This window comes from Bolinopsis microptera, chromosome 11, assembly GCF_026151205.1.
Source record: "Bolinopsis microptera isolate Bmic1 chromosome 11, MBARI_Bmic_1.0, whole genome shotgun sequence".
NCBI classification, from domain to species: Eukaryota; Metazoa; Ctenophora; class Tentaculata; order Lobata; family Bolinopsidae; genus Bolinopsis; species Bolinopsis microptera.
Window position 1 is genome coordinate 8,495,849 of NC_087082.1, and position 22,234 is coordinate 8,518,082.

At 38.0% G+C, this 22,234-nt stretch overlaps 1 protein-coding gene across 1 annotated transcript in view; it reads right to left on the reverse strand.

The window, feature by feature from the left end:
- LOC134823316 (SH3 and PX domain-containing protein 2B-like) overlaps positions 1 to 21,668 on the reverse strand; it is a 38,592-nt gene extending 16,924 nt beyond the window's left edge. Inside the window, exons 1-11 of the mRNA XM_063834738.1 lie at positions 21,579 to 21,668; positions 21,181 to 21,261; positions 20,666 to 20,732; positions 20,314 to 20,485; positions 20,079 to 20,136; positions 19,869 to 19,965; positions 5,730 to 5,831; positions 2,697 to 2,762; positions 2,422 to 2,519; positions 2,171 to 2,246; positions 1,962 to 2,054 (exon numbers count right to left, since the gene is read on the reverse strand). Of these exons, the coding sequence (XP_063690808.1) occupies positions 1,962 to 2,054; positions 2,171 to 2,246; positions 2,422 to 2,519; positions 2,697 to 2,762; positions 5,730 to 5,831; positions 19,869 to 19,965; positions 20,079 to 20,136; positions 20,314 to 20,485; positions 20,666 to 20,732; positions 21,181 to 21,261; positions 21,579 to 21,662 (994 nt within the window). The 5' untranslated portion in view covers positions 21,663 to 21,668. The remainder of the gene's footprint in view (positions 1 to 1,961; positions 2,055 to 2,170; positions 2,247 to 2,421; positions 2,520 to 2,696; positions 2,763 to 5,729; positions 5,832 to 19,868; positions 19,966 to 20,078; positions 20,137 to 20,313; positions 20,486 to 20,665; positions 20,733 to 21,180; positions 21,262 to 21,578) is intronic.
- Between the last annotated feature and the right edge of the window lie 566 nt (positions 21,669 to 22,234).

The following is a 22,234-nucleotide window of genomic DNA, read 5'->3' on the forward strand; positions in this document are numbered from 1 at the left end:
GTATATTATTAAGTAAATCAATGTTGAAACAATTAAGTATAACATAAATCATTTATCGCGAATAGATAACCGTACAGAGAATTTAATTTACAGATGTCAAGTGTTAGGGAAAGTTATAGAAAAGTAGCAAAGTGTTTCTCTTAACACACAAAAAAGGAGACCGTACTTCAATAATACAGTGCAATTATACGAATTCTTTGGACACTGCTTCTTTTATACCGTTGAGAACTTGTTTGAGCCTAATAGTACGTTGCCTAACCATAATCGAACGATGCAAAATATGAAAGTAAAAGTTCAGGAAATTGAATAAAATTGGGTTCGTTCTTCATCGAGGAAAATTCGATTTAGTGGCTAAAGAGGGGGAAAACTTAATTTAACGGATACTTGTATATTGTATAATTAGGCTCAAAGCGATAAGCTCTCTTCTGATTATATTTCTATCCTCTTAATCAGAGAAATAAGAATTTTCACCCGAATTTGTCTTGATCTGTCCCCAATCCCCATGACGTATATGGCTTGGGAGTATTTTAATTGTTTTTGCACTTTATCCCTCCCTGATATCAAGACACCATTTACTTGAGAGATAACAGTTATCAGTTGCCGGTCATTATTGAAGTCCCAGACGGAAAATGATAAAACAAAACAAAAAGTCCTCAATAGGAAATTAAACTTCCAGCTCAGTACTAAATAAGAACTGTACTTACTAGGAGCAGGTCGTTTAGAGCGCATGCTCTTCCTAACTAGTACTAAATAAGAACTGTACTTACTAGGAGCAGGTCGTTTAGAGCGCATGCTCTTCCTAACTAGTACTAAATAAGAACTGTACTTACTAGAAGCAGGTCGTTTAGAGCGCATGCTCTTCCTAGCTAGTACTAAATAAGAACTGTACTTACTAGGAGCAGGTCGTTTAGAGCGCATGCTCTTCCTAACTAGTACTAAATAAGAACTGTACTTACTAGGAGCAGGTCGTTTAGAGCGCATGCTCTTCCTAACTAGTACTAAATAAGAACTGTACTTACTAGAAGCAGGTCGTTTAGAGCGCATGCTCTTCCTAACTAGTACTAAATAAGAACTGTACTTACTAGAAGCAGGTCGTTTAGAGCGCATGCTCTTCCTAAATAGTACTAAATAAGAACTGTACTTACTAGGAGCAGGTCGTTTAGAGCGCATGCTCTTCCTAACTAGTACTAAATAAGAACTGTACTTACTAAATAAGAACTGTACTTACTAGAAGCAGGTCGTTTAGAGCGCATGCTCTTCCTAAATAGTACTAAATAAGAACTGTACTTACTAGGAGCAGGTAGTTTAGAGCGCATGCTCTTCCTAAATAGTACTAAATAAGAACTGTACTTACTAGGAGCAGGTCGTTTAGAGCGCATGCTCTTCCTAACTAGTACTAAATAAGAACTGTACTTACTAGGAGCAGGTCGTTTAGAGCGCATGCTCTTCCTAACTAGTACTAAATAAGAACTGTACTTACTAGGAGCAGGTCGTTTAGAGCGCATGCTCTTCCTAACTAGTACTAAATAAGAACTGTACTTACTAGAAGCAGGTCGTTTAGAGCGCATGCTCTTCCTAACTAGTACTAAATAAGAACTGTACTTACTAGAAGCAGGTCGTTTAGAGCGCATGCTCTTCCTAAATAGTACTAAATAAGAACTGTACTTACTAGGAGCAGGTCGTTTAGAGCGCATGCTCTTCCTAACTAGTACTAAATAAGAACTGTACTTACTAAATAAGAACTGTACTTACTAGAAGCAGGTCGTTTAGAGCGCATGCTCTTCCTAAATAGTACTAAATAAGAACTGTACTTACTAGGAGCAGGTAGTTTAGAGCGCATGCTCTTCCTAAATAGTACTAAATAAGAACTGTACTTACTAGAAGCAGGTCGTTTAGAGCGCATGCTCTTCCTAACTAGTACTAAATAAGAACTGTACTTACTAAATAAGAACTGTACTTACTAGGAGCAGGCCGTTTAGAGCGCATGCTCTTCCTAACACGTCTGGTTGACGTTCTCTTGTGCTGGTTAGACCGTGGTACCAAGCTGCTCGCATCTGGTGTTGAAATTTTGGGGTATGTTTATTCTTGAATTTATCATGGCTTAACCAAGAGAAACAGAAAACACAGAGAATTCGTTTTCAGGGAGAGATAGAACCTACTAAGAACCTACTAGCTTTTGATGTCTGTTCTGGATCAAGAGCAGGAGGGTTTTCTATCAGATCTTCTAGCAGAAGATCTCCCTCTACCTGGTACGATAAAGTTATTAAGTTTAAACAACTATACTGCTATTTTTCTAGGACTCACATCTCACAGTCAAGAAAAACTCTGAAAAGTTACACGACTATCATGCATAGAAGGAAAAAACGCCAAAAGATGAGCACTCTAAAAATACTTGAAGCTAGCCTCCTATCTCTGAGATACCTTTTTAAGAAACTGGGCGGGACCAAGCCCTTTCTTTCCACCGACGGTAATGTACCACCATCCGTCGTGAGACATAAGTTCCACTGTTGTTATCTCACCTGTGCAATCCAGTGTTAACAAGGGTACAGGTTAGATAGCAAGTTCAATCGTAAATTTGTGTATTTTGTGGTTTTCGAAGGGGATTTATTTTATTATTTTTGTGTGTAGATAATAACGTGCTCTTAAAAAAAAAGAATTTTCAAGTGATGTTTTATACATTTTTGTAAATATTTTACCTTTGGAGAACGATACTTCATCTCGACTAGAAGCTTTAAAATTAGAAACACACTGATAGAAGCTACCTGAAATGAAGAAGGGTAGTATCGCATAAAAATACTGATATAATCCTGTATCTGGTTACAAACACATGCACAACTGAGCTCTCATCAATCGTTGTGAAACGCTCAGTCGGCCATTATCAGGTCGATTTGATTCTTGGGACGATATTTCCATTTAACACAACATGGCAACAAACAATCAACTTCCATATCGGGCCCATAACAAAAGAAAAATCAGCGACTGGTTGCACTAAGCCTCATAGAGTCTCAGAGCAGTGAATACGTTGGAACGTGTTCAGCATCTGATTCGTTCTTGTGACTCACACCTAACATTTCGAGGGATACCCCGGCCCTGCCCTCATAGCCCCAGCGTGTGGCTCTTTATTGACACTATGAATCAGCTATATTATAACGCTCTTGCAACTAATGTAAACGTATGTTAGCGTATGGGCAGCAAATTGCGGAACACGATGTTATCATTGCAGAAAATCAGCGCGATTAGTTTTGTAATTGCACCGACTATGTTTTCGGTTGTTCTCATAAAACTGCGATTACTTTTGGTTATAACATCCTAGTCCCCAGAGGTCTCCCTGACAACAGCTCAGATGCGTACTAGTAACGAAGTTGCACTCTGTATATTTTATAAAGATGCCCTGTTTATAAAGACGATCAAGGATGAAGCCTTCAAGTGAACAAAATTAAAGACAGGTCTCAAAATATATCGGATGTTTCATATTGTTCTCATTATGACAATTGTTGGTCAAATTGATAAGAGAGTTGTCTTAACTGACTTTCGTACACTTAATTTTGCTCATTTATATTGATTACTGAAGTTTGTAATGTAAACTTAGGATTCTTGCACGTTGAATATGGTGAAGCCCTTAAAGTGGACAAAATTAAAGATACTGAAGCCTTCGCCAAAATTAACCACCTTTATATTGTAAAACGGGTGTATCACTTTGAGTAACTCTGAACTCCAGTACTATATACCTACTTGAAACAAATTAAACTGTTGTAGGTTTATGACATACCAAGACGCGCACCGAGTTGGACTCGTCGACGGTCTTGAAACAAATATTTTACGAGTATCACCCGTTAAATGAAGCTGTAACTGACGGTTAGTTCAGCCACTGAGCTAGGTTGCACTCTATTTTCTGGTTGCGGCCAAACTGCAAGCGGCGGTCATGCACACCATGTGGTTCCGGGAAAACGCGCGTGCGCGATGCTTCTCCAATGTCTTCGCGTGTTACGTAAAGTAGCCATAACAAGTAACCAGTTCGCAAGGTCACATCAATTCAAGTTGCTTCTTCTTTTCACCAATCAAGACAGAAGACGTTTCCCTGAAATGTGTATGCGATTTTGTATGCGATTTGCGAGCCGCACGTACGTTAAAATATTTATATTTGTAGAATTTATTACGGTAACCCTTCAGAAGTCAAAAAAATCAAGATAAGAGATTGCAGACCAATTCGATCTATATTTTTTTCAAAAAGTTTCAATTTATTTTTCTTTACTTAGTTAAAGAAGCTGAAATAACCAACGATTTAATGTTTAGACCTATAATATGTAAAACAATGATAGAAACCTGTCATGTCACTACACAATTTACGTGCAATGTTTTCATAGCTTTGTTTACCTAGGCAACTTATACTGAAGTGTCAAACATTACTACAGTTTGTGTAGACATTACGTAAGCATCCGGAGACCAATTCAACGGTGAACAGGTCAGAAATTGAGACTTCATGGTCTGAATAGTCTAAACTGAACCAAACTCGATTATAAACACAATACCAACATAATACCGAATAGACGTGGGTAAAAGATGGGATGTCGTGCAAGTTTTTTTTTAAGAAGATGGACCAATTAGATTGTTATCTTGCAGAATCAATCAGTCAAGTCCCAATAAGCCAAAATTGCAGTCCCATGTCAAAACAAACCTGTTTCAGAGTATAATTAGAGAGTATAACTTATAAGTATTAATATTAAAAATTAACTGTGTATCATACAAATTTTGATATAGACGATATATTGATAGACAGTGTATGACGATATACAGTGTGATTACCCTACTACAGTAAAAGCCCGATTTACCGCGGGTTTGGGAGAAAGAAAAGAGCAGCAGCAAATCGGGGTGCGGTAAATCGGTGCACGGTAAATCAGGGCGCGGTAAATCGGGGCGCGGTAAATTGGGGCGCGGTAAATGGGAGCACAGTAAATCGGGGCACGATAAATCGGGGTTTTACTGTATAATCCACGCTCATTAATTAAACTGAAGTTTTACTGAACTCTCCAACAACACTAAAGCACCCCTGCAGATTTCGTCGATTTCAGGTGCCGTCGGCACCATAAAAATTAAAAGCAAACATAAATTTTTTCCCCTAAAATCGAACGCTTTCTGCGCAAAAAATTGACCTCAACAGAAAAAATTAAACATGGCTTCAAAGTTCAAATCCAAATTTGAACCAGAGATTTTTCACTTCCTCTCGATAAACTTAATTTTCAGCCCAAAATAAAGTCTCAAAGGGGTAAATTACTCAGGTCAGGATTGTAGGCAATGATTATGCCAAACCATACATTTTTGTAAATTCATTAAACTTTCAATTTAGCCTAAAACACCCTATTTCGCAAAAATTTTCCGGGGGGCTGCGCCCCCCTAGCCCCCGCCAATGTGGTCCGCCCCTTACCTGGACCCCGCTGGGGGCCGCGCCCCCAGACCCCTGCCACAGCTTGCAGCTTCGCTCGCCGACAGCCCCCCCCCCCCAAGGAAAATCCTGGCTACGTGCCTGAGCAAAATATAGGTTAAGGGCTTTTCAGATGATTTGGCTCCTCAACAGATACCGACGTACATAACTGTCAATATGTAGTTTAGGTTTACCTGGCCCGTAGGTTACGAATGTGCCCGAGGAGGAAAAAAAAGCAAACTTATGAAAATTTCTCGGGAACTTAAAAGTTCACCTCAAAACGAAATCTGCACCTATGCACTAAACGTACCTGCTTGACAGGCTATCATGTCGGGCACTCCACCATCCAGAGGACGCAGGTAGTTAGCTGGAACCCACCCGATACCACCTGACCAGGATATGTACCACCAACCTGCACAAACACAGTTAGTGGGGTATTTAGGGTGGGCGGTGAAGGAATGTGGGTTGTGGGGTATAGGTCCCACAGCCTCCAGCCAAAACTAGCCTTAACCGTAGACATGATCGTACCTAAAATCACTTCTGTGAAAATCCGATCAAATTAGAGCTTCTACAGCCCCCCTTCTTAATCAGAATCACGAATTGCAAAGACTGCAGCACCAAGCACCAAGTTTAATGTATATTAGAATAATGTATAATGTATAATGTATAATGTATAATGTATAATGTATAATGTATAATGTATAATGTATAATGTATAATGTATATTGTATATGTATATTAGAATACGTGTTATTGATGTCATGTAAAAACGACGTATCCCGAGGCATGCCGCTTTTAACTCGACAAGTTTCGGCTTTTTACGGCCATCCAGAAGGGACTATCACCTCAATAAATGTAATAGACTTGTAGTGTTGTAATTAGTTTAAAACGTGTGAAGTCATTCATCCAAATTAGTAGCATACACACGCCTCGGTGAACGCTTTTTGTTTCTTGTTTCTTCTGCAGATAGCACGATGATCGTTTTGCCAATAAAAAGTTGGTCAAATTTTATGACGAACCGTTCTGATTATTAATTTGATTAATTGTTAATTTATTGTTAATTTACTGTATTATATATATGTATAATGTATATATATGGATACATTCAATTGAGTTTGAGGATATTGGTAAACAAAAATAATAGTGTTTTTGACGATAGTGCCAGTGGCTTAATTTTGGCATCTATTAACCTAGCGAGTTCAGAAGTTCTGAACATTAGCCACGTGACCCATACTCCCATATACAGTGTATATTTTATTTCTGAGCAGTGTATATTATACACAGATCAGAAATAAAATGTATTGTTGTTAGGCACTATAATGTTTAAAATGTCACATTTTTGTGACTTAGTTAACTGCAGTAGCTGCCCAATTAACATTCCTTGGTCTTAAATACAGTAGATTAGGTCAATCTAACAATTGTGATACAACATTGGTTAAAGGGCACGGATCGAGCGGCTATACGGCAATATTTGGATTACTTTGTCACACTCATAATACGATACCTCTTTTTTACTGTGAAGTGTCCTCAAAACCCTTTTAACTTATTATATGATGGTTCTTCTATCAATTGCAGCCCTAAGATATGCTGTTTTGAATGGTTGCCTAATACACGCACTTGGCTATTGGGAAATGAGATTAATTCTGTCACATTTTATAGAATTTTCAATTTTGGGTGCATTGCCGAAATCATTTATATCTAATTTTGGTTTGGAAAGCGTATGGACAATACAGGAGTATGGACGATACAGTCGATTCAAGAGAGGGCAGTTCATGTTAACATTGTCACAAAAATGATGTGACGAAGTCAACATTGCTTGCCCTATTTTGAAGTTCACCATACCTCTATTAGAGTTCAATATTCTTTCAGAAATAATTGGTAGATTATTGTCCAGCACATCAGAGCTCAAGTTTAATATTGTTAAGTTAAATTTTGCTAAGTCACTAAAAATGTGACAGAATTAAAATTTTGTGCCCCAACAATATAAATTTAATGCAGCAAACTGGTATGGGCTGCTATATTTCTTGTATTAATCAATTCCAACCATATAATAATAAGAATGTTAATGTGAATGAAAAATTATCAAACGTTTAAAAAAACTTATGTTACGAAATTAACATTGCTTGCCCTATTTTGAAGTTCACCATATCTCTATAAGAATTCAATATAACTTTATCATGCTAAAAATTTCGATAAACAAGTTATCTTCCAGCGCAAGGAGCAAACAGAGTTATAATATTTTTTTGTGACAAAATTAATCTATTTTTTACCATGTTGCGATGTTTCAATTGTGACACTGTAAACATATTACTACCATATAATAATTTATGTGACTGGTGCGTGGTTGTAATAGTGTTGATTGATCCAGTATATAGTAAGTAATATAGGGTGTTTAAGCTGGCATATCAATATTTGCTCAATTTCACCAAAATTTGGTCAAACACAGCAGCAAGGGGTCCATATTTACTCCGTTACATGTTTGTAGTGTGACAAAGTAAACATTTCCGTGCCGGCCGTATTTAGGCGATATCTTATCACCTGATTAGGATATCGTTATGTGTCAAAGTTTGCCTAGAGGATAAATAATTTCATAATGTGACAAAGTCAGCTACACCGTGCCTTTTGATAGGGCCACTAATATTTACCACTATCCTCAAACTCAAATGAACGTGTCCATATAAACACAAAGTATCAATGTGCGTTTCGTTGCTTTATGATAATAATGTCCATCGCACGATAAGCTGAAATTTTCGTTATGAATGTGCTATAACCGTAAACTATCACATTTGCTGGAAATTTTTGACATGAGAATCTTCTGCCCGCTCTCGAGATTTTATGCATCACTGATCTTAGTTGGAACTAATGTCTGACATTGTTCTTTTTTCTAAATCTTAGCGTTATTGAGCGCTATGGAATTATTGCACTTTTTAGATTTGTCTAAAATTAGAATATTCACCCAGATCCATTACTATCGCGGGAAATTATCAGCGCTCAGTCTTCACGACTTTTCGGGGATAAAAGAGAAAATAGAGACGTAAAATATTGATTAGGGAATATTTAGAACTTTATTATTATCGACGAATAAAACTGCGTACGGTTTATACTGGTAATATATGACGAATAAGGACATTGTACTGATATTAAAAGTTGGAACTAGTGCTTTGAAAAATGTCTGACATTGTTCGTTTTCCTATATCTAAGCGTTGATGGGCGTTATTAAATTATAATACTTTTTAAATTTGTTAAAAATTAGAAAAGATTATTCACTCAATGACTCCGCAATCCATTTTTTTGAAAAAACAAAATTAAATAATAATCACGAGGAGTACACAAACACACGCTAAATATAACAATTATGGAATTGGTAGTTATGTATTAATTTGGTATTCCATAATGATCGGAATCTGTCGAACAAAATTGTGATAAAGTGATTAAAGACACATTTCATATAGAAACATATATTATCATGACAGTCAAACGAAAAAGGAGAAATAATAATTCTGACAGTTAATTTTAAAGATATAACAAACATCTTCTTTCAAGGCGATATTGTCTTTTTCGTAAAATAATTCACAAAATAGAAATGCATTCGAATATCAATCGAGCAAATTTAATTTTTGTTGATCATCTTAATCATTGATCCATAATGTTTTGTTTTTTTCGTCTTTTTATCTTTCTTTTTTCTTTTAATTTAAAATATTAACCATCTTGATCAATGGCTTTTTATTTTTCATCAATCATCTTAATCAATATGTTTGTAAAAAAATCGATCATCTTATTAGATCATGGTTAAGATTATTAACCAATTTTAGTCCACACAGCACTTAGAGGTGGACCATTTCATGAGACAAAATCATTATCAATAAATTTAACCGATCATCTTAATCATTGCAAATTTAAATATTCGCCTAAATCAGAGTTGTAAAGCAAAATTAATCACTTTATGTCATAAATATCATAGTCTTTTTTGAGCCAGATAACAAACTTTGCCGAGTATGTACTATGTTTGTAGTTCTGATGAGATCTCTGTATATCCTCGTCTTCTTTGAGCCAGATGACGAACTTTTCCATAGATGGTGAGTGGTAGAAGGAGAACTTTTGCTATGTAGTTTCTGTACCGTGCTCTCATTTCCGGTTTATGCAGGATCAGGATGGTTGGGAACAGTGCTGCGTTCATCAGAGGAAGTGTGAATCGTAACATTACCAGGATGGGTAATGGCAATACGTTCAAAATATACAATATCAAGGGGTATGTCATAATATAGTACAAAGAGACGCTACACAAGTACAGTAACGAGATTAGAAACACTGTTAAGTTAACTTGGTTTGCAGTGTTCAGCTGTGGATTTTCGTGACCTCCAAATGCTTTCTTTATATGGATCATCTGAAGAACCATGCATACAAGCACGATCAAGCAAGGCAGACCAAACTGAACTAAAGATATAACTATGTCCATGATAATCATCATGTGATTTGCTGCGCCATCAGACAATGCAAAGTAACGCATCATCAACCTTAGTACAAGAGATGTTGTGCCTTTTCCAATTGTTTCTAAGGTAGTGATAACGTTCCATGGACCCACAAAAACACCACATTTTGGGCTATCATTAACACTAGATATGAGATCATTCAAGAACCAAACATCAATAATGCACAGGACCAGGAGAATGGACGGGTAAATGAAGAGGACTATTTTCAAAAGTCGGTTATTCTGCGTGTAAAATGGACGCATTATGTTAATAGTCTTCACAACCGTTAGCACAAGAACACAAAACGTCGAAGTAACGTAGCAGAGTACACCAAACTTTTGACAGACCACAAATGTCCACGGATGCATCCTCATAGAAGGGTCCTTCAAGCACAGTAGTGATATTGAGCCTCGTCCTATCTCTAAACACGCACTTCCAATGTCCATAGCACCAATCAGAATGAAGAATAGGCAAGAAATCCTTCTCCAGTCCTTGCGGTAATCATATATGATCACAGAGTTCTGGATCATGATATAAAGAGCAATCGTGATATTGATTGGGGATATATACTGATAGCCATTTAGTAATGACCGTCAAAAACTATGGAGGTACTGGGAGGCGAGTTAGCGGTAGTCATATTATTAGTCCAGATCATTGTTCTGCAGCGTAACTTTACGAGGATTTGGAGGAAACGAACTAACTATACGATCCCGAAATGAACTGCGGAAAAATACTAGGAAACTTGCTCTTTTGTATCAAATTATCTGTGACGAAGATAATGCACCATGATAATCTTACTTATAGTAGCTACAGTGACATTTGGATTGTTGCGACGTTATTTCCTATTATCAAACTATACCAATATTTGTATCCTAAAAACTTTATCAGCTTTTGTATCAAATTTCTTATATTAGGAAGATAACGCACCATGGAAATTTCACATATAGTAGCTACAGTGAGTTCTGGATTGTCGTCAGAGGCAACATATAAGTCATCATAAGTGCTAAATTGAAATACAGGAAAGTAACTTGAAAGTATTAGATAATAGATGCTAACCCTCAAATTTAACACCCTCAGTTAATAATGCTTGCGACAAATCGACTTCTGAATCACTTCAGGGTGTCTTGTTATTATTTGTAGCTACAGTCATCAATCCTTGGAAGTTCACGAACACACTGTAACGCAGTAATGATAGACTAATCGACGATGCTAGCTAAATATTTCAGGGTAAATGTTCTATCCGAAGCCGATTGGTCATGCAGTAATAAACATAAGACATGTTGCATAACTGATGACCACCAAGCGAGTCCTAAACAATTAATAATCTTAACTATATGAACATAATTATTGTATAAGGTGTAATAGATAAGAGTATATTTTAGGGGTTTTGAGAACGTTTAGAATACTGTGAGACCATAAATAAAACTATCGTATATTATGAAAATCAGCCATCTTTGATTTTCCCGTCCGTGTCACAGGTCCAGGCAAAATTTCCTGCGGAATCCATCACAATTGATAATATATCTTGCCTAGAATCCCTCTTTCCTGGAACTAAGTTGAACTGAAATATTTCGATTGTTTTGACTACTGATATAATATCCACGACAGTATACTGTATGCGACATTATGATAATTTGATCTTAAAAACGTCGAATTTAGAAGGCTAAAAGTGGATAAACGCTCTAGTCATTATTCTGGTTTAACCGTGCACTAGGCTTGTCATATAAAGGCCATTGTCTTGATTGAATAAATAATAAGGGGTTTGCAAAGGTTTACAGACAATAGTACCAAGTACAAACAGTATGTATTTATCGCGAATACTCGACCATTTGAAACATATCAATGAGTTGTGTGCCATTCTTAAGAATCAATATTCTTAGAATCAAGATTCAATCGAGAGTGAAAAGTTTCATCTCTTTAGATTCAAGTGTTGTCTATTTCTGTTATTGGCTAAGGTTAGGTTTGGAACGTTATGACTAGTTACGACAAGTTAATTTTATATGCGACTATTAACACAGGTCAACTGGTACATTGCATGGTTGCTTAGTTATGAAGTAATTAATGCATGAATACCAATGCTTACCTTATTAACGACACAATATTACCTTTATTGGGGGATGGAGGGGTGAAGGGGATGGAGGGGGTGGATGGGGTGGAGGGGGAGGAGGGGGTGGAGGGGGTGGAGGGGGTTGAGGGGGTGAAGGGGGTGGAGGGGGTGGAGGGGTGGAGGGGGTGGAGGGGTGGAGGGGATGGAGGGGTGGATGGGGTGGAGGGTGTGGATGGGGTGGAGGGGGTGGAGGGGGTGGAGGGGATGGAGGGGTGGATGGGGTGGAAGGGGTGGAGGGGGTGGATGGGGTGGAGGGGTGGATGGGGTGGAGGGGGTGGAAGGGGTGGAGGGGGTGGAGGGGGTGGAGGGGGTGGAGGGGTGGAGGGGGTGGAGGGGGTGGAGGGGGTGGAGGGGGTGGAGGGGGTGGAGGGGTGGAGGGGGTGGAGGGGGTGGAGGGGGTGGAGGGGGTGGAGGGGGTGGAGGGGGTGGAGGGAGTGGAGGGGGTGGAGGGGGTGGAGGGGTGGAGGGAGTGGAGGGGGTGGAGGGGGTGGAGGGGGTGGAGGGGTGGAGGGGGTGGAGGGGTGGAGGGGTGGAGGGGGTGGAGGGGATAGGGGGATGGAGGGGTGGATGGGGTGGAGGGGGTTGAGGGGGTGGAGGGGGTGGAGGGGGTGGAAGGGGTGGAGGGTCAGACATAGACAAAAATGGCTAACGTAACATGACGTGACTAATCCCTTACCAACGATATGATTTATACTTTCAATACCAATATATAACAGATGTTTTGAATATGCACTATGACGTTAAGTATGACGTTAAGTTGTAAGTTTTAACGTAACTTCTTCTTATCAAGTAACATTTTGTCCTTACTCGGGTCGATCAGAAAACATTGTGTTCAACACAATATCATTCGAGACTCAATAACTGTGCACAATTTCATCACATTATTATGATTAAGTTTTTAATGTCATGTTGTGAGTCTAGTACCACATGTTTTGTGAGTACTAGACCCCCCCCCCCCCCCCCCCCCCCCCCCCCCCCCGACAGTGCTAATTATTGCGCTTATTATGAGCTTAGTTCATTAACTTGACTCACAATTCCTTTTTAGACGCAAGTCAAGTTTTCCGTCCTACTCTTTTCTCACCATCCGTTAAAAAGTAACACAGTAGGCCTTACCCGACATCATGTTCACAACTAGCTGTCGAGTGAGCGGCGCTCTGTAGGAAATTTATTTGCAGTGTTAATAAATCACTTGACTTAGGCATTACGAGTCTTAAAGTTCCGTTTCGATAAGTTAATTTAGTTTGACTGCGTCAATGCGGGTTTTAGTTTTTACTGCGTGGGTTCATAGTATTTCACCCTCTTTAACGGCGACACTGGATTTCGGCCGTGTTACTCTTGTAGGATGAATAATTTTCTAAATAGCACAATTATCTTATTGCTTGTCTGAGATTGTACAGTTTTATATATTGCGGTAGACCATTGATATTTTTATAAAAATAGCAGGTGTTGATGATTTTACTGAAATTTTAACTGAATCTAGGACTTTATTTCACGATAAATATTTCATCCTAAAAACCGCATTATAAAGTACTTAGTGTTCCAAGTATGACAGTATGACTCATACAATAAAGAGGCTGTGTAATTATAAATATTTTACTCGTTTTGTACTTAATTAACAAGATACATTTTTGTAACCAGAAATCCTGGACCCAGTTTTAATACCGGTCCCTGCTTTAGCCGTAGCCCCGGTCCCTTTGAGTCCCGATCCCGGCTTAGTCTCGGTCCTAGCACTTTTTTCCAGTCCCGGTCGCGGTCCCAGCCGGTCGACCCTTGACTCTATTGTAACATGTTGTTTATCATCATGTTTTAGTTTTAATTTGTCTGACTCTATTTTTGTGAATGGGAAGCATTATCAGACCTTCCACCACTTCGGATATTTTAATTCATAAAACATTTTACCGAAATCACAAAACGTATTCCTCTTTTTTTTTAAACTTTTCGATCAGTTAATCAACTTTAGAGTGTTCGTAAATTTAACAAAAACCTCTCTTGATATTTCCATAATAGTTAGGGATAATTAACTTTAATACAGATTACAGAACCATCTGGACAAGCATTTTTTACAGGAATGTGTTGTCCATAGTCTCAGGAACCACCCCAAAGAGTTTTAAATCTGGATCTGACGGGGGGAAAAAAGTTAGAGCACATTTTCTCCAGCCGCCTAAAGATCGCGCTTGAAAAACTCGTAACTACCGTCAAAAAGACACCCAGGAGCCCCATAGGGTGTGCAAAATGACCGCAATAGTAATATTTGTGTCAGATCTTTATGTATTGAAATAAATTTATTATTATGGACTACGCTCTCGAAAATTTACTAAAATTTGAAAAAATTTACTAAAATTTTGAAGATTTACAAAAAATTTGGACAGCAAAGTATATCAGTATCCTCTGCTTAGTGCTTTTACCTCAACATTTTTGTTTGAGGACAAGTTCAAAGCTTTAATAGCTACCGTTGTATCAGCATCATCAGTATAGCTACATGTACCATGGTGTCTGCGGTTGATGCTGCTGTAAAAACGTTGGACAAGAGCTGAGCCTTATAAGCTCATGCTTGTTGAGCTGATGAACAGTTTGCTAAGTTGCAAAACAGCAGAAATCAATATTTTCACTGATCTTACTGATCATACAAATCATATAAAGATGTAATTTAAACCTAATTCTGATAAATCAGAGGATACTGATATACTTTGCCTCCTTATACATCGTTTTAGTGAGAACGATAATGAAATTGTGATGACGACAAGAAACAGCTCACACTCAATCTTACTTACTTTGATACTTTGATGAGGTGTGGCCCGAATGTCAGGGCCATCGTACATCACGTAGAAAACCCGATCACATAGACAACCCGACTGGAGGTTCCAGTTTATAAGAGAGTTGCTGCAGACAGCAGTGTAGCCTGCCGTTGGAGGATTGTCAGGAACTTTGTCTAGGGCAGTATTCACGGATATTTATGTTCAATCAATAGTGTTCACAGATTTTGGCAGTAGGTTCCATAATTTTGCAGCTTTGACAGAAAAAGGGTTCTCATACATGGTTTTTATGTAGGAAGGGCAGTTCTTAGCAAGTGGAGGTATTCTAACTTTGGTTCCTAGGCGATCATTTAGATTGAACTTCATTTCAATGTTATTTGTGATTTTTCCATTGAGGAACTTCCAGGCATTTTTAATATGTATCTCTCTCGTCTTCTTAGGAGGGATGGGAGGTTGAGAGTTTTAGTCTTTCCCATTAGTCCAAGTTCTGGCAGCCTGATATCCTGCGGGTGAAGGATCCTTTGAACTGCTTCCAGTGCTTGGAATTCGTGTACTTTGTGAGGATTCCAGAGGGCGGAGCAGTACTCAAGCCTAATTCGGACAATCTTTAATATAATTCTAAAGATTTTTTCTGTATGTACGTTTGTCTGTACGACCGCCCACGTGCCAATTTGGTGAGTAATAGGAAGTTAGGTAAAAACCAAAAGATTGCATAGCAACGGTGTTGTAATGCACACGTGCAAAGATTGTTGGAACAGCATTTTTATCGGTTTTGTGGTAATTACATTGTGTTTATATTAAGGTGATTTACATTTAAATCGGCTGTATCTTCGGTTAAGATGAACACTTTTTGATGCGATTAAAACTTTCTTTCAAAGAACACTACTTCTACGTCATCCCTGTTACCACGGGCTTTCTAGTATTCTTATAATTACCATGCAAGTTGGGCCAGTTGCACTAGACATGGGACAGTTTAGCTACTCAACATGGTATTTAATACAGCAAGCTTTCTCATAACTCGGAGGAACAATTACATCTCCTTCCCTAGGCTCTCTGTTCAAGAAGGAAGGAGATTAGCTCTAAGTTATTACATTAGCTTCTTGTAGGTGGGTAGTAACCTAGTAACAACGTGACCAGCCTCTGCCCCCTGTCACGTTTTGAGAGTTTACTAATCAACCTCGGTTGCATGCACCATCGCTCCTTAAACTACCTCAACATTGACACCACTAAAACATATATAACTCTTCACTCTACTGTCCCCGGCCCTGATGATAAAAACACGTTGTTTGAATCAAACAACCTGTTACATTTCACTTATATTATGTTTCCAGAACCTCCTCCAGTTTACTAAGTACTATGTTAGTCAGTAATGGTTAATTTTACAATCTTATTTATAAAAAGGTTAAAAACACTGTTCAACAAGCTTAATAACCATTTTCAATTATTTCTGTCACTCCTTGACGTACATTCATCAAGGAATTTAGATATGATTTAACTCCATAGGTAAATCTGTAAATATTGTGCTATACTACAGCTTCAGTGACCAAGTTTATTGGTAAGATCCCAAGTCCTGATCAGATCTGTCGCTAAATGTCTGTCTGCTGTCAAAATAAATTAATGTAAAACTTATTAATCACAATTTTAATGTTATGGTCAGCCTGACATAATAAATTGTGATAATTCCAAGTAACTTCGTTCTCATTTTATATCATTGTTCTAAAATGTACAAAAAAGGAATTAACCAAAACTCAGAGCTCATCAGGCTGCTCACCAGTGTTCCAAGGATCCGGACCATGTGATTACACTACAGGTTATATGTATAATTCCGCGAGCAGTTGACTGTTGAGTAATTCTTAAAAAGGAAGTTGATTAGACTTAAGCTTCCATCCCCCTGATGGAAACTCTGGATCGTGCTTGAATTAATATATTCAAAATTGCTTCTGCAGATGCGAGAGCTTATCAAATTAAAAGCAAAACTTGAGTTGAGTAAAGATGACGTCATGTACAGTGTACACTGTACACCTTCCTTGTGTCAATTTCGCTGAATTTAATTATTATTGATTACCTTTACAATATTATGTGGATGATTAGAAAGTGATCTGTTCAATCGATGTTAAAAGACCTCGCATGATTAGTGATTACCATTTATGTTTATAAACATAAAACAATGAAATGATAATAAAATCCAGCTTTTCCAGCTTTGGGACTGTAAATTAATGCTTTTCATACAAAGTTACAACAAAGTCTTCTTGTTATGTATCCTGGGTTTGGACAGGATATTACCCGCTTAAAATATTTCCATCTCGTTACATAATACTGAAATATAATATATTTACAATAAATTATGCAATCACAACATTATAATCAACAAAATAAATTTAATCACAGAATCTCAGACTATATCTCTACTATGTTATTATGTTATAGTTTCCAATAATGTTTAAAATTCTGGGCCTTGAGAGATCTTATACATTAAGTTTTGGGATGATTGTAGTACCTGAATCCTAAAATCCTTATAACTAGACAACGTTTTGATTAAATTGTACTACAATTTTTTCGAAATTTTAGTAAATTTTTCAAAGTTTAGTAAATTTTTGAGAGCATAGCCTATAAAGATGAAATTATTTCATTAGATCTGACGACCCTGAAACACTGACTCGCCTCACATAATGTCACTATTGTGGTTATTTTGTACCACCTATGGGGCTCCTGGGTGACTTTTTGACGGTAGTTACGAGTTTTTCAATTGCTGTCATTAGACGCCTGGAGAAATTTTGCTCTAGCTTTGTTTCCCCATCAGATCAAGATTCAAAACTCTTTGGGATTGGTTCCTCAGGCTATTATATGGCTATTACATGACTATTATGTGGCTATTATATGGACAACACATTCCTGTAGAAAACCGCTTGTCGCAAATTTTTCCCAGACATTGTGCACATAATTCCGTAACTATAAGTCAGAAAACCTCAAAGGTCGCGTAACACATGAAACTTTAGCAGTTTAGCAAGTTTATAATATGAGATGGTAATGACATTATTGAGTTAACATGCTTATAATGGGTGTATGAGATTTAGATATCAACTTTCGATCAATTTCTCATTACATCATATAAGCGTCTTGTTACATTATGTTGATCAGTTTCAGAGTTTTAAATGGTCTGAACTTCCCGGTTTTTGTCACCAGCCATTAGTTGGTAACTCATCTTACTCCCTGGCTCCGATTTTTAGCTGTTTTGAATTCGAAAATGCTACTCATCACTTCCGATTAATATAATTTTCGAGCTGTACCTTTTAACTTCCAAATGTGTCACACTAAAATAAAGGTGTTCAGCTGAACAGGATTAGAATGAACGCAACGCAGAAGTACAACCCCCACGTTATAATGGACGAGATGGACTTATCTGGTGGACCCGCGGCAGACAAACTCCTGGGAGTTCTCCTCCTCCTGTTTGGACTTATTGGTACCCCTGGAAACATTCTAGCTTTAAGATACTTCCACTCCACTGGAAGGAAGGACTTGTCAGCTGTGTTGTATATGATAAACTGTTTTTGTGATTTTTTGATTAGTTTGGGGCATTACCCGGCAACAATAGCACTTCTTAGGGGTCGAATCCCAGGAATTTTCAATAATCTTATCTTTTGTGGTTTTTGGAATGTTGTTTTCTTTTTCTTGCAGAAATTCACCATTTTCACGGTCATGCTGCTGAGTGTATCAAGGACTGTTGCCATCGTACTACCATTCTACAAAGTCAACAAGTTCTGGGCATTGTTGAGTCTAGGGAGCTATGCAATAATGTTGCTAGTAATAGAGATAACAGGAGCAATCTTCAAAGCAAGGTTTATCTACCTTTCCGTGGGACCATTCTGTCTCCTCCAGCCTGATGCAGATATATTGGAAAGAGTCACGATCAGGTTGGTCCTGCTCGTCGCAGTCCCTTCAATCATCACCTTCATAAGCTTCGTCGTCTCAGTCATTCGACTTACTTGTCAGGATAAAATAAGAGGAGCTCAAAACCAGAAGAAGGAGGCATCCAACACAATCGCTATCTTCACAGGTTGTTTCATCTTCTGCAACATGCCCTACTGCATCATGCTTACCCTGGAGAATGTTAGAGTCCATTCTCATCTACCATACCCTGGACCGTACTTAAAGAACAGGGTGATGTTCTGGTACGCATGGCCAGTGTCCTGTGTGGCGTTCATCGTGCTCAATTCTGCCATCAACCCCGTCCTATACTACATGAGAATGACTGGTTTCAAGAAATGGAGCAAGGAGGGGAGGAAAAGCATATTAAAGCTTCAATCAACATCGTCCAGCATCGTTGCCACATTTATCACCGTAAAGGAGCGTGATAGTCGCCATGGTCGCCATAGCATGAACACTATCGACAGAAGCGCTATCTCTAGCCAGCCGAGCCAGGAAACCTTGGTCAGTGGCGACAGGATACCCAGGTCTAACAAGCGGAGATGGCACAGCACAGGAATTATCGATAGGACCAAGTTGAAAAGTAAACAGGAGAGCTCGAGCAATATCGACTCAATCAGCATGCGAAACAATCGAGAAGAAAACAGTGTGAGCAACATCGTCAAAAACAGAGTCGCCCAGTAGCAGATTTAGAAACTGAGAAAAAATGTCTTATCGAAAGGACTAAGGACGTTACTTTAAGTCAAGTTATGTCAGCACTAAGCAGCTTGATATCTGAGGTAAATTTTCCAACAGAAATAAGAAAATACCCAGCTCAGGGACCTTCTCTGCGTGTCCTCCTGAATGAGCAGTGCGAGACTGATTGTAGCATACTTGGATCCTTTGAAGAGACCTGCTACGAAGTCATTTTGGCCATATGGAAGGTTAAAAGTGCAATAATGAACCTTGCTCGAACCCCTAGTGGTTCTTCGGACATTACTTTGATGAATATGGTACGAGGATGAAACATTGGGACAATTATTGTGCTGTAAGAGTAGTTAATTTGTGTGTTTTTACTTCTGTTTGTGTAATGATCCCTTCACGTGTGATAAATCTGGTAAAGATTCTGTACATTTTCAGTAGAAATACGTTTTTGTTGTGTACAAAAGTAGATCACAAATAAAAAAGAAATATCCAATATTAAAACTGTCACAAACCTGATTCACTTTTTTCCACGACCTCAACGATTTCACCAGCAATAAGTTTGACACTTTTCTTGTCTTTCGGGTTGAAATCTTCTATAGCCTCAAATTCCTGCCGGAATGAGTAAATTTAATAAATATGCATGGTTAAAACGATAGAAAACATTTTTCAAACGTGAATTAAAAAAATGTTGTGCCATATTTATTATCATATATATTCCCTACCTCAAGCGCAACTGGGCCCCCTATCTCCTCAGCAGCGTTCTTAGTGTCGGCGTCATCACTGAGGGAATGTTAATAAGCACAAAAGTTCATATGATATAAGTAAAGAAAAAACCTTCAGTCTGACCGATTCAGTAAAAGGTTTTCATAGGGACACTACGTCAAAAAAAAACTTCAATTAATGTAATAATGGTAAAACTTAAAGTAGTGGGAAAAAACCACAATTATTGACCCTTACTCTGCGCTCTTCATGAAAAGAAGATCATCATCGTTAACAGTGAAGAACTCCTCCATGATCTCACAAGAAATATACTTCACGTCCAGTTTCATCAGGGCCTCCAAGTATTCTCTCAGAGATGACATACGCTCTTCTGCCACCTTAGCAGTCGTCCGACTGATAGCACTACCCTCTGAGAATCGGTGTGTTTTTAATACAAGAATAATCATATATTGTGTTATGTGCTTGTATGGACTAGCTGATAATCAGAACGATATTATCATCGCTTCGGGCGTGCCCATTGCTGGATTATGAATAACAGAAGAGTAAACAATTATTCTTCAACTAAAAAGTTCCGTTTTGACTAGCTCACTCGGGAGGGGTGGTAACAATCTCGGTTTAGAACTTATCAGTTCCCTGTAGGCTTCTATCATGTCACACTGAGAAGTAAGTATTGGAGGAATTTAAAATAACTGTTGCTGGGCAATGATAAAACAGGGTTTCAAGATAAAATTCATTATGAGTTTTATGTTGACTGATTGAGGAGTACTACCCGGAGGCATTACTTGGCACTAACGCCTTAAAATCTTAAATTACAATCAAATATTAATATATGCACACATGTATAAATATATCCAATACAATAACGCTATTATCAAAATTAAATAGTACTATTAACAATTTTTTTTAATAAGACTTATCTCTTGTAGCAATAGTATTGTAAAAATGCTATTAAACATGTTCTACTGTTATTGATGTTAACTAGGACAATTATTTCTGATTTAATATAGTTGACATAAGCTGTCTGATTGTAACCAGTCCTTTCATCGAAAGGCAATTTCATCCTATTGTATACAAAATTAAAGAACTGCAATTCGAAGTCCTCACATGCATTTGGAAGAACTCTGAGTAACGTCTGTAAATCACTGAGACACTTTTATTCTTCCTTGTTAACCGCATAACGTACACCTGAATTGATAAAGAGTGAAACTTCAGTGTGGAATTGTGGGGGGAGGGGTGGGGGCTGCCAAATCCACTTCTTCAATAAGACGCAGTGTTTTCTCTGACTCCACCGTAACTTATACTAAGGAGGTGGTTACCAAGGGTCAGATCTATAAGATTGGCATGATGGTAGACAAATGACTGAATACCATTGCTACTTAACAACTCTAGATAGGTAGGTACCTTATAATTGGCATCATAGCTATGTCTAACATTACAATTCTGATAACCACAAGTATTTAAAGTAAAAAACGGACAACAAACTGATTTCAAAATACACTTACATAATACTTGTCTGGATTCCGTATTTTCTTAGTAGCAACTATAGCAGCAGTCACTACAGAGTTCTTCTCCTCTGGTTCACCCATATTCCTACACCTACAGAGATATTACAGACAAAAGAGTTTTTATCTATTTCTCCTCATCAGATTCAGGGAATAATTTGAAGTTTTGTGCCAAATTGTTTTCTCTATCATTAGCATACCGATTCTAGCCTTCTTCAAATCTTCATGTTCGCAACTTTTTAGACACGATATACCTTCATTTTGATCAAATTAAAAAGCATCGTTTGTGATGGTTGTCTGATGTCTAGACTCTAGTGTCTACCTCATTTTACTGCTAGAGTCACCACCCAATTAAGGCAAAAATGGCATTATTCTATCGGATCAGTTACACGGGACCGAAAATGGAGTCGAGTTAGGCTAATCAATTGAAGAAAAATTCAGTTAAAACAAATTTGGGTCGAGGAAAGCTGATGTCTGAAAATATCCTACCGCAGTAGTATATATATATAATAGGACATATTCAAAATTTTCATTGCATCAAAGTTTTCTCCGGATATACTGCTTCCAGTACCTTGATGCCTGATGGGGACTTGCGTCGCTCTCACCGACCTCACTGATTGGTCACTGGTACAAATTTCAGTAAAAACCGCGAAATT